At 33.6% G+C, this 15,950-nt stretch overlaps 1 protein-coding gene across 11 annotated transcripts in view; it reads left to right on the top strand.

Annotated features, from left to right (window-relative positions):
* Rfx3 (regulatory factor X3) overlaps positions 1-14,610 on the top strand; it is a 300,010-nt gene extending 285,400 nt beyond the window's left edge. For 8 of the 11 annotated variants that reach the window (XM_040285704.2, XM_078047591.1, XM_078047590.1 and 5 more), the window contains 3 exons: positions 3,046-3,108; positions 4,050-4,092; positions 7,649-14,610. In XM_040285704.2, the coding sequence (XP_040141638.1) occupies positions 3,046-3,108; positions 4,050-4,092; positions 7,649-7,887 (345 nt within the window). In that variant the 3' untranslated portion in view covers positions 7,888-14,610. The other 3 variants (XR_013438109.1, XM_078047592.1, XM_078047594.1) reach the window with 3 other exon arrangements.
* Positions 14,611-15,950: the final 1,340 nt, after the last annotated feature.

Genomic DNA, 15,950 nt, shown 5'->3' with positions numbered 1-15,950 from the left:
TTTCCTACCCCTACAGCACTCCGCCCCCACTAACTGGGAGTCAGACTATCTAATCTAAAATGTAGCACCACCATATTCACTATCTGATGTTAGATAAATCAGCTCATCATTTTCATTGCTTATAAGATAAAATCTTGCTTTTGATGAGGCTAAAATGAGGAAGTCAATGTGTTTATTTGGTAATTATTTCGTCTCTAATATGTATTAAGCACTATACTAAGTTTTGGAATAATTCACAAAGAGAACAAACAGGGTTTCCCCCTCCCCCATGCACTGACATGCTGGGAAAACAAATAGTAGATGAGCAAACAAAGTATGTGTTGTGAATTCTTGCAAGTCCTTCAATGTATTTTTTGAAGGAAGTGAGCATGATGCAATGATTGAGAACAACAGAGAAGGCAATTTAGGAAAGCTTCTTCAAGAAAGTGATATTAAGAAAATGACACTTGAGGTCATAATATTTGAAAGAAAGCCTACAATACACTGAACCATGAATATACATTTTATGTGGTAAGATGTCACATCAAAGAATAGTAGCTCCCTCCAATCCTTATGCAACAGGGGAAATTACAATGCAATAAGTTCCTTTCATTTCTGGAGCTGTAACTTCACAATAATCCCTGTACTTTCTTGTGAGCTTCCATTTTGTCATCCACATCTCTGACTATTTCCTCTCTCCTGTTTCTCATGTGTGCTGGCCTAATGTAGGTATTGTCATCTGTCTGTCTGTTCTCAGCGGTCCTCTTCGTTATGCCTACTCAAGTCTTCCCTGCTTCTGCTGTTGTGACATGCTCTTAAATCGTATAGCTACACAGTTGATTTCCACTTCCAAGGCCTTGACTCATGCTTCAAAGTCTTCCCTGAAGTTTCCTAGACTGCCTTAGTTTCTGCTTACCTATCTATCCTTCATAATAGAAGAATCTTCTGATAGTCACCTCCATGAGGAATGAATATTTCCAAAGTAATCTGAATGGTATTTTCTGGCACAGTACCCAGCATATAGTGCTCTCAATAAATATTTATAGAAGAAATGAGCAAATGAATTAATTCTCTGAATATTACCCAGTCTATCTATAGGATTATAGTTTTCCCCCTATAATTATATATGTGTGCATTTGTGTTTGTGTTTGTTTTTACTAAGTATTGAACCCAGGGGTACACTACCATGGAGCCATATCCCTAGCCCTTTTTCATATTTTATTTTAAGACAGGGTCTTACTGAGTTGCTAAGTGCTCAGTAAGTTGCTAAGAATGGCTTTGAACTCATAATCCTCCTGCCTCAGCCTCCAGAGCCACTGGAATTATAGACATGCACTACATGCCTAGTTAATTTGTTATATATTATATTATTACATATTATATATATGAAATATATAATTTATTTCTCACATGTTTAATGCCTATAAACACCTTTTTTCATATTAAGTTATTAAAATATTTTTTCCACAGATTTTTAAATTTCTAAATCTGTTCTCTCCATATGCTATAAGTGTAGAACTTTGTCATTAATCCCAGAGACAACTACAGGCATTGATAGCATTTCTGAGTTCTTTGTACCTTGTCCAGAGCATAGTGATAATCACCCAGTATTTAGAATATGGATATTATTTTACTAATGACAGTAGCAGTCACTGAGAATCTAGTTATTTTGGTTTTTATTTTCAGGATCATAAATAATCAAACATATTATTTAGATTAAATAGCAGATATCTAAGGAAAATATTTGTATTAAGGAACTTCTTGTGTTTTCAGAGTTAAGGAGCAACTAAAACAACATTTCTTTTGAAAAAATGTACATATAAGTCTGGCCACTTTGTGTGATCCTTTCAGTCATTAATGACAACAATAATTTAGTCACAAGCAACTTTTAGAGCTCTTTCAACAAAAAATGAAATACAGGTTGAATATCCTGTATTTTTTTTCAAAATTCAGAATACTCCAAAATCTGAAATATTTTGAGCACCAATACAAACAGAAAATGCCACCCAATGCAAGCTCATGTGATGGGTCACAGTCAACTCAGGGGCACTAAAAATATTGTATAAGATGACCTTTCTAGGATATGTGTATAAGGTATGTATAAAACATAAATGGATTTTCTGTTTAACACTTGGGTCCCATCTGCAAGATGTAACTAATTCAGCATTCAAAAATCTGAAATCTGAAACACTTCTGGTCCTAAGCATTTCAGATAAGGATGCTCAACCTGTATTCACTGTTTAATAAATATAAAGGTATGTTTAGAATCATCATTGCCAACTTCTTTCAAGAATTGGATGTGTTACCAACTATTTCATTTTAAATAAATAAAAATCTTATATTGTATTCAATTAGAAGTAACTTTATCTTTTATCTATGGACAGTCTCTGTTTACAGTTCTAAAATATTTAAATAATACCAAAAATTGGATAAATAATCCTTTGGGGTTCTGTTATTAGATTATATTTTGTAATTCAAGAAGTCCTACATAATTTACACTGTGAATTTTATTTAGACAATCCAAAATAGTTCAGAACTTATGATTTTATATTTTTTGCCCAGTAGGATATTACTATAAAGTAATGGCAAAGCCTTTCAAACAAACATACTGAGAGTTACTACCCAGTACTACAGAGAAGTCACCTAGGAAAGCTGCACCTTGTTCCAGCAAAGACACCGTGGCCTATCAGTGGTATGGCATGCCTGTCTGTGAAACTGCCTTGGAAAGGCTGAGAAATCATAAAGAGCAGCATAACATATTATTTTAAATATCCTGAGTGGTAGCTAAGATGAATTTGATTTTAGTGAGAAGTCATCTTAGGACAAAATGCCATGAATGCAATTTAGAATCAGAGTTGGATATAAAATGAGATGGGCTTTCTTGAATAACAAGTGAACTAACTGTTGAAATGGATTGTCAGACAGAGGAGGTACAGAGCCCTGGACCTTGAAATCAATGTGCAAGCTCCCAAGGTAGCTACTATGAAGAATAATACTTATTAGGTAGGAAAAATAAAATCAACGTGTGTATGTTTGCAAAATAAGATCAGTTTTATTACTTTATAGACATACCTTGTAGATGAAAAAAATACTCCTATCATGGAACTCTTTATAAGCAAACTTCTGAATGTAAGTAGAATTTCTGTCTCATCCTTTCTAAGCCTATTAATAAAGCTAAATTTCTAATAATGACTTACTATTTTTTTTAAAAAAGTAATGTTTACCATTTTTGAAAGTGGATGCTTTGCAGTTGCTCTTCGCCTTTTTCAGATTAGCTTTGTTACCTCTGCTATCAATGTTTTATCTAGTGTATCCCTATCTGTTCACCCTGAGACTCTCAATGTTCTTTCTCACTGTAAAATTATCATCAAGCTATTGAGCCAAAGTAGAAAATAAGATATATGCTGAAGGATATTAATTGTTCCATACTGCTGTGAAGTCTTCAGTTTCCATTAGTAATGATCAGATGCCTTTCTTTTTTTTCAAAGTGGAACCTGTTATCATAGTAAATAAGAACATCAATTAAGACAGAAGTATCAAATTAAAATTTTTATGAAACTTAATAGTATCAACTTTGGGGGCCCCTATTATTTTTTTATTTTCTCTCATAAAAACTTTAAAAAATACAGTTCAAACACGTTGATCTAATGTAGAGATTCCAGGTAGACTCATTGGCCATGCATCAGAGGTGGAGCTGATATCTCCTGCTTGATTGGGGCTTTTCCAACTTTATTCCACCACATTCCGTTTTCATCCAGGTCATCCAGAACCCCCATTTATTCATCACTGAATTGAAATAATAAAACATAAGATGGAGCAAGGAAGGCAGAAAAAATTGTTATCCTTCTGCAAAGAGGCATATAAAAGACAGCTAAATTGTGACATAATTTAAACTTCAAATTTGACAAGTTTGATTGGAAAATTATGTGACCTAAGTTGTTAGGGATCAAAATGGTCACCAGTTTATAGCTATAAAAAAGTCATAAAGTGGTGTTTTTACCACAGATTGATAGAATATTATTTTATTCTACCTAATAGTAACTATTGCCCAAATGACTATTGTTTTGCAGTTTGGTGATTTGAATGCTGTATCTCCTGGAAATCTGGATAAAGGTAAGAATTGAAAACAATGTACATTTTTAAGTAATTGTTTTTCTAGTAAAAAACCCACAAAGAAGAAAGCATATATGTCTACTGCCCTCTGAAATTGTAGAAATAGCATACAAGTCCCAGATGAACATGACAAGTCATGTCTTTTGGAATCCTTCATTATTTCACCATTTCACTCCAGCCTATGTCTTCCTTATGTGAGGTATAATATATACATAAAATGGAATTTAAATGCAGTTTCAAACTTCTTTTTAAACATTCTTTGACTTATATTAATAACAAGTAATAGGAAATTATTTCTGACCATGGCCAGGATCCTAGATAAAAATGATAAATTTTGGCCAGGCATTTTTATTCAAGGCCCATCAAGCAAGAAGAAATATTCCCTTGGCCTACTTACCTTATTAGTTCAACTTTTCAGTGGGGAAAAAAAAAAGACTCTGGTAGCAATGTGAAAACAAGTTCATTGTGGTACAGATGAAGAAGGTAACATACTCACATGTATACATTAGACTATATATCAGAGTATATTTTAATATCTTGGAGCTATTTTATAGCAACATTGCTACTCCAGGGTATACTCTGGTGTGTGTGTGTGTGTGTGTGTGTGTGTGTGTGTGTGTGTGTATAATGTCATAGATTCCTGAATAATCTCATAATCAACAAAACCACTCATGAAAGAACAGGGAAAGCTTAGAGGGATTTTAGGTTAAGATAGAACACAAAAATCCTACCCAACTTTATAAGCCAAACACAAACAAGAATAATTCTGATAAAAAACAGTACAGTACCATTTTTTAAAACATACATTTTCTTATAAGCAAATACTACAGTAAAATATAGCTCTTTCTTTAAAAGTGAGTGGATATCTTAAGTGTAGGGAATTGTTATGGTTATTGACTTCTGAAGACAAGAACAAAATGCACAAAGACTGGGGACAATGATACAATTAGAACTTTCAGGCCAGAGCCAGAGGGGAAACTGAGGGAAGAGGATTCAAGGAGTTTGCAAAGAACTGCAACCTGATCTCTAGATCATGTTGTGCTAAGGTACTCAATGTTGAGCTTCTGTTTCTTGGGGGTGGAAAATATTAATATGGCTGAAGAATGTCACATATGAATCAACATTATTGTCATGTGAAAGTCTTTCCTTTCAATTGTTTGTTTACCAATTGTGTATACTTTAATTCCATTTTGGTAAAATACAAAATAGCAGAGCAGAAAAATTTCAGAAAAGTATAGCCAAAACATTTTTGCTACAAATCCTTTGTGAATAACAAAGTAATCCTCAGAGAAATAAATTAATGACAAATCGCAGGTGGCCTTCTAATACAGTGCTGAATCAATGTCTTCAGTAAACCCTAGTACACTTGATTTTTGTTTTTGTGTACCAAACTTTCATAACCTCAAGTGGGTTCTCAGGAAATGCCTTTGGGTATTTATATGAGAATAAGATGTCTATAGAATTGCATTGATTTATCCTTAGGAACTGGAAAAGGGGCTTGCTTTTGCAGATTCTTCATAGCCTGTTCAGAGGGCCATTTTATCTAGTAATGGACCTAAGTCAAACTGATTTGGAACACTTAAATTTGTTCAGCCTCTTATCTCACTGTCACTTCCACCCTCAGCAAGGTAGATGTCAGGACTTTTCCTACTTGTTTGTAAATTATATTTTTTTCTTTTAAGTGTTGCCTCTTTTTTCATTTTGACAATTATTTATTTGTGGAGAGGAAGCTTAAAATTAGTGTGATACATCCTCAGCTTCTTGGCATGGTGAGACTGGTCCCATTCACCTCTAAACTTGAGGCTTCCTGAACTACAGCCAAGTTGGCATATTCAAAGGCTAAGGAGAACATGAAATCTTAAGGGTTTTTGTGGGCTTTTCTACAAAATAAGGATTTTCCCCCTGATGTTATCATAAAAGTAATATTGACCCTGTGTAAAAATTTCAAAATGTGCAGAAAGTTAGATTTGATCAGTACAAACTGATCATGCATGGGAGGGTCCCATTGAATCTCCCTAATATGTGCAACTAATAGATGTTAATATAAAAAAAGAAAGAAAGAAACTAGAGAAAATAAAATTTAACAGTCACAACCTTGAGAGACTACCACCACTAAAAGTTTGTGTGAGGGTCCTTCCAAGCATCTTTGGTTCATGTTATCAACCGAATAAACAACAAAATAAACAGTATCTTACAAATGTTTCTGTTATGCCCGCTCCATGAAACAAACGTCTGTCAAAGATCTCTCTCTCCCTGCAGTTGCCCAATCCTTTGAATGTGCTTATGCTGACACACTTTAATGTAATCAAGTTTATTTCCAGAGGAAAAATGTTTAAAGAAGATAGGCCAAGAATACATCTTGGTTGAGTTAGCAGAGATTTTTATTGTGGTGTCCCCCCAAATGTGAATCAACATTGCTTAGAAAGAGTTCAACTTAGCCTGATAAAAAGGTACTCAGTGAATGCAGTACACCATAGTATAGGATAGAACAGAGAACTGACTCTGATCATGCAAACCGCTATAAGCAAACACCTATTATGTTTTAGTTAAAAGTGAGGTATTAATGTGATTATATGTATCCTTGTCCTTTTTTTCTGTAAACAATAAAACATGTTGGGTGAATAAAGTATATTTGTAAGGCAGGGATATATTTCTTACTATTTAACAATGATCTGATGAAGACATATTCTCTACAGTCTCCTTAGGAGAAACTTCCACAGTCATAAAACTATGTGAGCATCATTTCTCTCTACTGTACTTTTGAATTTTAACAGTGCCTGCTGGAAAAATTAAATGATATTCCATTTTAACGATTCTTTAGTTAACATAAAATGTATTAAGATATGGGAGTAACAGTGACTATTTAACATTTAATTTCCAGAAATGAATACCAACTATTAACAGTATCAGTGTTGCCAGGAATGGGAACTCATTGTGCATTCTTTTAATCTGGCATTTCTGTTCCACTCTTCATCTTTTTTCATAATAAAAATTGAAGATTTATTTAATACTGAGATCTATGGCTTCAGGGTGTATCAGAAAGTCTACACAGCAGCCCCTGCTTACACATGCAATAGTTACATTGTGAATCTCACCTACATTAATGCCTGCACACATGAAATTTATATTTAGTGTGAATTTTTAGAGGAAACTGAAAAATTTTAATCTTTTTTTTTTTAGTTAGTATTTTCAACTCAGTACATTTCCCCAAAGCCAGCAGGGTATACCTAATGATGATATGAATCATATGCCCTTATTTGAAATATAGAAGCTTTATGAAAATCCAAAGTTCTTCTTAAAGAAGCTATTAAAGTTTTGCTCACACATTGCCAAAAACTAATTATCTGTGCTGTGTTTGAAAGAATTATAGATGCCTTAATACAGCATTGATACAAGTAAAATCCCATGAAAGGAAAACCTACAAGCTTTGTCCTCTGAGAAAGGCTAAGAAGTTGCTGCCTTGGTGTACTATATTCAAGTGTTTCTAAAGCACAGGTTGATCGCAGTTTTCCAATTTGTCTTCTGGTAGTAGTCTCGGTATTATTTGTTTGTGCAGATGAAGGCAGTGAAGTGGAAAGTGAAATGGATGAAGAACTGGATGACTCTTCAGAGCCTCAAGCCAAAAGAGAGAAAACAGAGCTGAGCCAGGCGTTCCCAGTGGGCTGCATGCAGCCTGTTCTTGAGAGCAGTGTGCAACCAAGCCTCCTGAATCCAATTCACAGCGAGCACATCGTCACAAGTACTCAGACTATCAGGCAGTGCAGCGCCACGGGAAACACCTACACTGCAGTCTAAAGAATATTAAAGTGTATTTTTCCAGCTTACATTAACCCTGTTGATATTGGGCTTAAGTTGAAAATTTAATAAGCCTGAAGGTCGACTGTTGTCAAATTCTCTCTGTGCTGAACATTACCTTTTTGGAGTTGTGAAATGGAATGGGTGTATGTATTTTGCCAGGTCTTTTTTTTTTTTTAACCAAATTATTTGTCTCTTAATAATAAGAGGTTTTTTTTCTCTTAGTTTCAGGTGTCAAGAAGGATTTTTACAACACTTAATGTCAATGTTTTTGTTTTCTTATAATTAAACAGTAATTTACATTTTTTGTAGCTTAAATATTTTATTGTTGATTGTTAGTCTTGGTGTATGATTTCATGTGTAAGTTTTTTAATTAGATGCACTTCTGTGAAATATCAAAAGAAATGAATTTCTTTGATTTACACTGGAGGCATGCCCATTTGGCAGCAGATGCATCAAATTTGCTTTTGAAAGGTGCTTTTTATTGGACAGAACCATAAGACACTATTTTGATAACATTTTGGAGTACAGAAAGAGAATACAGAGCATTTTTATTATAGTGCTAGAGGGTTGGGAAGGTCATCTATTTTTCTCTGAAGAAAAATTGAGCTGTGCATTTATCAGTTCAGAGTAAATGACAGAATTGCAAGAGATTATGCTAATATGTACATAATTTATGTACATAATTATTAGACCATGTTAACAATGCAAGTTTCCATGAGACATTGAATTTTAACCATTATTTGCACCCCAGTCCCTCTGTTTAAAGACTACTGATTCTGTATTTGGGGCCACTACATAAGTGTGTTCTGCTGTTAAGTGGGGCTGTGATAGTTAGATACTGACGCTGATAAAATGACTTGACTTTTTTTTTTTTTTAAGTGTACATGCTACTTATGCTGAGCTGGACATACAGGAAACCATTCCATTTGGATGACTTTCTTTTATTCCAGGTCTTTTTTCTAATAGTAGTTCAATATGCTGCTATTATAAAAGAAAATTTATAGAATGCAAGGAATGTAGCAACCTGCATATCGTTATTTCCTTCAAAAATACTTCCTGGTTTCTAAAGTATGTGGATTTAAATTTTAAACAGAACCTGAAGGCAGTGTAACTGGCACACCTCACCGTTACTTATCCCCAATTCTGTAGGATTTGGATAGGTGGCTGGATGGATCATTGCCATTGAAGAATGTACATCAGGGATCATCGTACCTCGGCTATTACATGGTGCCTTAAAACAGAACTGAAGCTAAGGTTTAGTAAGGTTTATTTTGTTCATGTGAATAACTCTTCAATCCATTTGACAAAGTGTGCCTGTCATTTTCAGATTCCTGAAGTAAGGACAGGTTACATGTTCTTCAAAGGAAATTTAGAGAAAATGAAGCAAAACAAAAAGACAAAAATCAGTTTCCCTCTGAGTGACCATGAACCTATTTTTTATTCTTAGAGTTGACTATTACTTGATTACAAATCAGATTGCTTAAGGGTATGGAATAGCAGGCTAGTTTTAATACCAACTTGTTACATAAAATCATATGTTTTAGACCATTCTTATTTAGTTACAATTCTAGAAAGTTACAAAATAAGCAGGTACTTATTGAAGTGCATCTTTTCAGTCTAAATGTTTGTCCGTGTGTCTAGGTGTCTGTGTGTTCACATGCACACGAGTGCCCATGGGGCAGGAGTCTGCTACAAAGTCAGAAGGTGAGTTCCTAGAGAGCATGCACCCATCCCCATTTTAATTTTCATGAAAAGCCAAGGTTCTTTTAAGCACTCAAATTATTACCAGCAACAGAAAAGGCACATCCTTTGATTTTAAATAGTTACAAAATACTAATCAGCAAACACTGATAAATAACTAATTAAATAAAGCCAAAAGAAAAAGGAAAGCACAAAATGATTTAAAGATTACTAATGAAAACTATATTGTATTGGGGAGAGGGGGGGTTGGGAAGAAGAGGGTGAGCCAGTCTATAAAGTTAAACATACCAAATGGCTTCTCAGGTAACATACAGTGTATTTGAGCTGTTGTTGCTTGATTGCCTCAGACTATTTTAAGTTCAACTGTGTTTCTTAAGCAAATTTTCAATGTTTTAAATACAATTTTTTAAATTGATTCAAATTTTGTATTTTACAAGATAATTATATATTTGAAAGTCTTCACTAGCACCCTAGTATCACCTTCATCTAAACATCATTCAAATGATCATCCCCTTTTTCCTCCCCAAAAGGCAATGAATATGCATCTCACACACACACTTGAACAAACACACACACACACACACACACACATACACATACGCGTAGTAGAAAAAAGAAGTCATAAGCTTCTAAAAACTATATATCTCTTTTATTGTTGCATTAGGATATTTTCACATAAAATTAAAATCAAAAAAGGAAAAAACACTCTTCATTTTGGCTCTCCTTTCTGAGTTTTTTCAGTTTCCTGTCCCTACCCACTATCCCCTGAGTGGTATTACATTTGTATTGGACCAAATGTATTTACTGGTTTCATCTTGTTTATTGAATGACTTTAAATGTATTTATTATCATTGTTCTTTTAATTTAATGTCGGATATATTTGTATCACTAGAGGATTCTGATAATAATGGACAAATTTAGATTCATGAGACTTGGGGGATTGGGGACCCTCCAGGATTCAACATTTCTTCCAATTGTTCATGGTTTGTTCTAAATTAGAGCAGATTAGAAATTGATAAATATCACTGTATTTGAAATTGACTCAATAAAAATGTTCTGATCTCTTTAGGAAAACTTAGAAATATTAATCCTTCGTGGCCAGTGTAGATTGTTGTGATCAATACACAAAAGACACCTACCTATGGTTCACTCTACTTCCAGTTATTTGTAGTCCACAGTACAACATGTGCACATGCTCACACATTTTCATTAATGTTGAATTTAAAATGTTTTAGAAAATTAAAACTATAATTTATATATTAGAGCCAATTGGAGCAATCACATTTGTTGTAATTATTGAAATTGTTATTTTCATTCATTGGAACTGTGACTTTCCTAAATAATATAAGCCACTAATACCCTCATAATAAATTTATTAACAAGTGACACAAGTACACATTCTAAGGACTTATTGGTATTTCTTGGCATTGTAATCATACATAAGTTATGAGATATATGACTTATATATAAGCCATGTGCTATACTTTCAAAGAGGAAGACTATAAGGAAGGTATGTTAGTTTTGGAAAAGATATTTCCATTTGACAGGATTGAGTATCATGGCTATAGTGTGATCTTGACATACACTTTGAGGATTACACCAAAGGATTTACATTTATAAAACCAGTGAACAATAGGATGGAATGGGTGAACCACTGGAACATAGGGCCCAATTCTCAGTTTTTTCTTCGAGTTTGCTGATCACTTTTCAGGATTTTCATCCAAACTATGTTTGGACTGACTGTTTAAGTCTTACTGCCTTTTCAGAAACCTGCTTTCCTTTTTGTGCTTTTTCTTGTACTGTATAGCACGGTTCATGCACCTCTCTTTAGATGGTGTACTTTAAAAACAAAAGTAAAATTTCAAAAATGGTTTTATCACTGCATACCTAAAATTAGTAGTGTGCAACATTGACTGCCTTTGATTTGTAGTAGACAAGTGAAAAGGAACACATTCTTGTAGAATGCTATAAGTCATTCAGGAATGAATATGGTTTCAGTGCCGTAATCATGGACCTTTTTACATGAATACCCTGTCTAGAAATACTAAATGCATTTTCAAATTTAAAAAAAAAATCATTCAGATAATATATTTGAAATGTCTAAAATAATGCTGTGCTTGAAACATTAGTGTAAGAGAAAAAAAAAAAAGTTTGTCACTGTGATGTTGGTCCTCCCTGTGTGGACACAAGTAGAAAGTTAAAAACTTGGCAAGTCACCTTTGTGTTCAATATGAGGCAGTGGTTATATATGATAAATTGACTTTGTTATAACCTCTCCCCCTCCCCAAATTCTTTGGAGAAATAACAACTATCTAAAAGTTGAAGTCAAAGCTTTTGTGATCTGTATGAATGTACCAGAACATGGGGGAGGAGGATCAGCATGCAGTGCTCTTGAAAATGGGGCTTGTCACTAGATCAGAGCAGCCTCCATGTGTATGGTTAGAACAAATCAATTTAATGGAATCCTAGTATTTCTGCAAGTTTGGTGATTTTTAAAAACTGGAATAGAAGCATTAATTCAGTGCTTAGTTCTAGTATTAGAAAACCCCTTTGATGTAATGCCTTGTATTAACCCTTTGAGCATTGTAAGATATACAATGGGGGACAAAAGCCTTTCAGATCATTTATTTAGACTTAGACCGGTAAAATATACTCTATATCCAAATGTCTAATTATGCTGTTTTTTTAAAGGGGGGGTAGGAAGAGAAAGTGTTTCCATGCCGAAACACTTGCATTTTATATACAACTCCTAATTTTCCTTCAAGAGGGCTTGATATATTTATTCCCAAATATTCACTGCCATCTAAGTAAGTGTACTGTTTACAGAAAAAGAAATCAACTTTTCTAGCATCACATCATGACGCTCTAGAAAAGGAGGGCAAATACATGGGCCTGTGTAGACCTATGTCATAACTGATTTCTGCACATTGAAGGTACCTAGATTGCCTTTAAAAGGTATGATAAAGAAAGGGTTACATTTCTTCTTTTTTCCCAAAACAAAAGATCTCATTTATTTAGCTTTAGAAAATACAAGTGTAAGTGAAGCCTTAGGAAGAAATGAGTTCAAGTGAATATACAAACTCTGAACTCTCTGGGGGCAGTCAGGCTATTTGGATTTGCATCACTCATAAAATATTGTTTGGGAATTTATACAGGGCATAATTTTATCCATGCTCCAAAACTTTAATACTTTGTCAGGAAAAAAAAAAACATGTAGAGATAGAATGGAGAGCAAAGCACTTAATTTTAAGCTCATCTGTCAAAAGACTCTATGACTACTGCTTCTGATATCTAAGTATCAGTCTGCTTACATCATTACTGATTGGTTCAAGGGAATCTCTTTACGCACTTGCTCCCCTTTGTCCCCAGTGTGATCAAACAGGAGAGCAGTGTTGTCTGCAGATGTGCTTGCGCAGCCCTAGCTGGGCGCAAGTAAGAGTGTAACCTATTCTGATGTCTGGTGAACAGACATCCATAGCATAGTGCAAGTATGCCGTAAACGTTGCTTTTTAGGCAGTTTAGGAAGTTACACCATGCAAATTACTCGTGTGTTAACATGCAATACTCAAAGGGTTTTAATTTAACTCTCTTCTTTTGAATTCTTCATGATGATTTACTGTAAATGCTTCTCAGTTTGCATGCCTTGATCATTGCTGCTAGTGATTTTATGTGCCAGTAGACCTGAGTTTAGTTTACCAATTTTACTTAATTAAATAGTAAAAGCCACTTACAAAGTGACTGCCTAGGATATGTTTTTCCTTTTGTTTAAAGTAATTGGTAATGATGTCTTTTTTTTTAATGTGATTTGTCTCTTTTATTTGGTTCTGATATTTAACTCTTTTTTCCCTCTTTCCTTTGTTTTTAAAATAAATTATACTGTTGGGATTGGAAGCCCTGAGTAATGAAATATTTGGTAAGAATTGTCTATGTAGCTCAATAATGAGGGCAACAAATCTTTGTTAGAAGAATTTTGATTCTAAGAGGAAAGAAAAAATAAAAAATCTCTCATTGACTGCTGATAACCAAGTAAATTTTTCCTTCAATTGATTAGTAGTTCTGAACAAATGATTGCCTTGTTTAAACTTGCTAAACACAATTTTAAATGACCCAATAAAGGAGGTATTGAATTTTATTCGTTTAAAAAGCATCTTTTGTACCAAAGCAAATTTTTTTCTCTATTCATCTCCATCATCAATTTGGACCTATGGTGGTGACCAATGCGTTGGTTACAGAAACTTTAAGTGAGTGCCTTGAGAAAACTTGGAAATTTGTGCCTGAGGTGGTAAACTTTTAATTAGGTTAATTGTAGTGCTTACCAATCAGTAATTCTACTATCACTCAGGGCTTTCGTACCTTCTAGGTAAAACTTCTTTCATTGTGTTTTTTTAAGATACTGTATTTTTTTTTAAGTGCCATCATTTAAATTTCACTTAGTAAGTGGCAGATTCCATTATTCAGTCCCACAAGCACAGAAACATAGTAACACTAGGATATATTTGAACATTTATTTTACAATCGACTGAATATATTATGTAAATGAGGTAAGCAACTTTTGTAGAGATTGTATGTGTGAGATAATGTAATGTTCTTTTCCAGTTTTTGGACTACAGTTGAATAAACTTTTTAATTATTTAAAAACATCTTTACCGAATAACATGTGATGGTTTTTTGTATAATGTATTTGATTTTGTAAATACGTATTTCCTGATGTGATTTTTGTGAGAAATGCTAAATCTTTTAGTATATCATGTCCTCTCAAAATTGGCAGGAGCTAAATAATAGTTTGTGGGCGATTTGTATTGTGTACTGTACAATAACTGGGGAACTTTTATAATTATAAAAATATATATTAACTTTTAGTGTGTTGTTTAAACAAATGACTGGAACATACTAAAGATATTAGTAGGATTTTTCTGAATATTTCAGACTTGAACTCAGGCTAGCTTTCTTGTGTTTTTCAAAACGAAATGGTGTCTTGTCTTTTAAAATCAATAAATTTGTTTCCTTGTTACAAACCCACTTGAAATGGCTTGATTCTTTTTCCCCCTCAATCAATTGCCAGGAAGCTTCTGCTACACTATCTCATCTGAAGGGTAGGATCTATGTCATTCATTAGCTTGAAACAAAATTAAGTTGTTTTCCTTTTTTGTGTCAAATGAAATTGGCAATATTTACACATGAACAGCACAAAAAGTAAAAACAAAATTATAAGCCCAGCAGGGTATAAATCTTACCCTCAAAGAAGATTAGTGATTGAGTGCTGTTTAATTTCAGAAGCTGTCAGCATCTCCATTGTAGTTCCATATTTTTGGATGTTCATGTTTGTTTTATGTCATTTCACATTGATATTTGGCACCCAAATTCCTTGCTTAAGTTGAAATAACTTATTCAAATTTGCTTTAATACACTTAAGATAACCTGCCCATTTTTTTTCCTTTCTTTTTAAAATATATACAGGAAAATTCACTCTTTGGTGTACATTCCTGTGAATATTATAACCATCACCACAATCAAATTTAAAATTAACTTTTTAATGTGCATATATATATAACTTTTTTCAGATAATAACGTAGAGAATATAGACTAGCAAATTCAGGGAGTTTCTGTAGAAGAAAGAAATACAAGGCAGAAAAATACCCTTTGGGGGTCTTCCAACATGGTACTTTGACATTATATTTTAAAATTATCTGTAAAACTAAAACATGGACATCTTAGCTGTGAATGTCCAAATTTATTCCAGCGTATTTGGATATTTAACCCCAGTTAATTTATAAATGTACCCAAATAATGCACTTAGTGAATAAAGATGGATGGAATTATAGTGACTAGTAGAGACAAGACTAGACTGGAAAGGAAATGAAGGTGTTCTATTAGAGCATTTTTATGTTGTAGCCATGACCACTTGTGAGATATTTGGAAATTTTACACAAAAAAATAGTTTCTACTTTCTCACTTTATTTTTGAACTTGGTGTCTCTGGGAAATGTAAAGTCTTTCAAGTATCTTGTAACTGGTGCATTTACTTCTGGGTTACTATACTCTTCCTGCCACAGGGCAATACTTAAAAATAGCCTGCTACCAGAGAAATGTAACATTTTTATTAATTGATCCTATTGAATCTACCAAATATTTTCCCTTCATTTTGGTCTAAAAGTAATGTAGATTTTTTTCTCTGAAAATACAAGTTGAAGGTATTTATTAAGACCATGATTGTACACATGGGTGCCATCATCGTAATCACAACCTTAAAGAAGGTAAACATTTAGATGAATGTGGAGGAGCTTGTCAGATGGATTCAAATTGGAATCATTAAACCCATTACTGCAATTTATGTGTATGCCCCTGTTTCTGCAAAGGAAT

Source organism: Ictidomys tridecemlineatus, chromosome 4, assembly GCF_052094955.1.
Source record: "Ictidomys tridecemlineatus isolate mIctTri1 chromosome 4, mIctTri1.hap1, whole genome shotgun sequence".
Classification (NCBI taxonomy): domain Eukaryota; kingdom Metazoa; phylum Chordata; class Mammalia; order Rodentia; family Sciuridae; genus Ictidomys; species Ictidomys tridecemlineatus.
The sequence above is the reverse complement of the archived record's forward strand: the minus strand, read 5'-3'. Positions and strand labels throughout refer to the sequence as shown.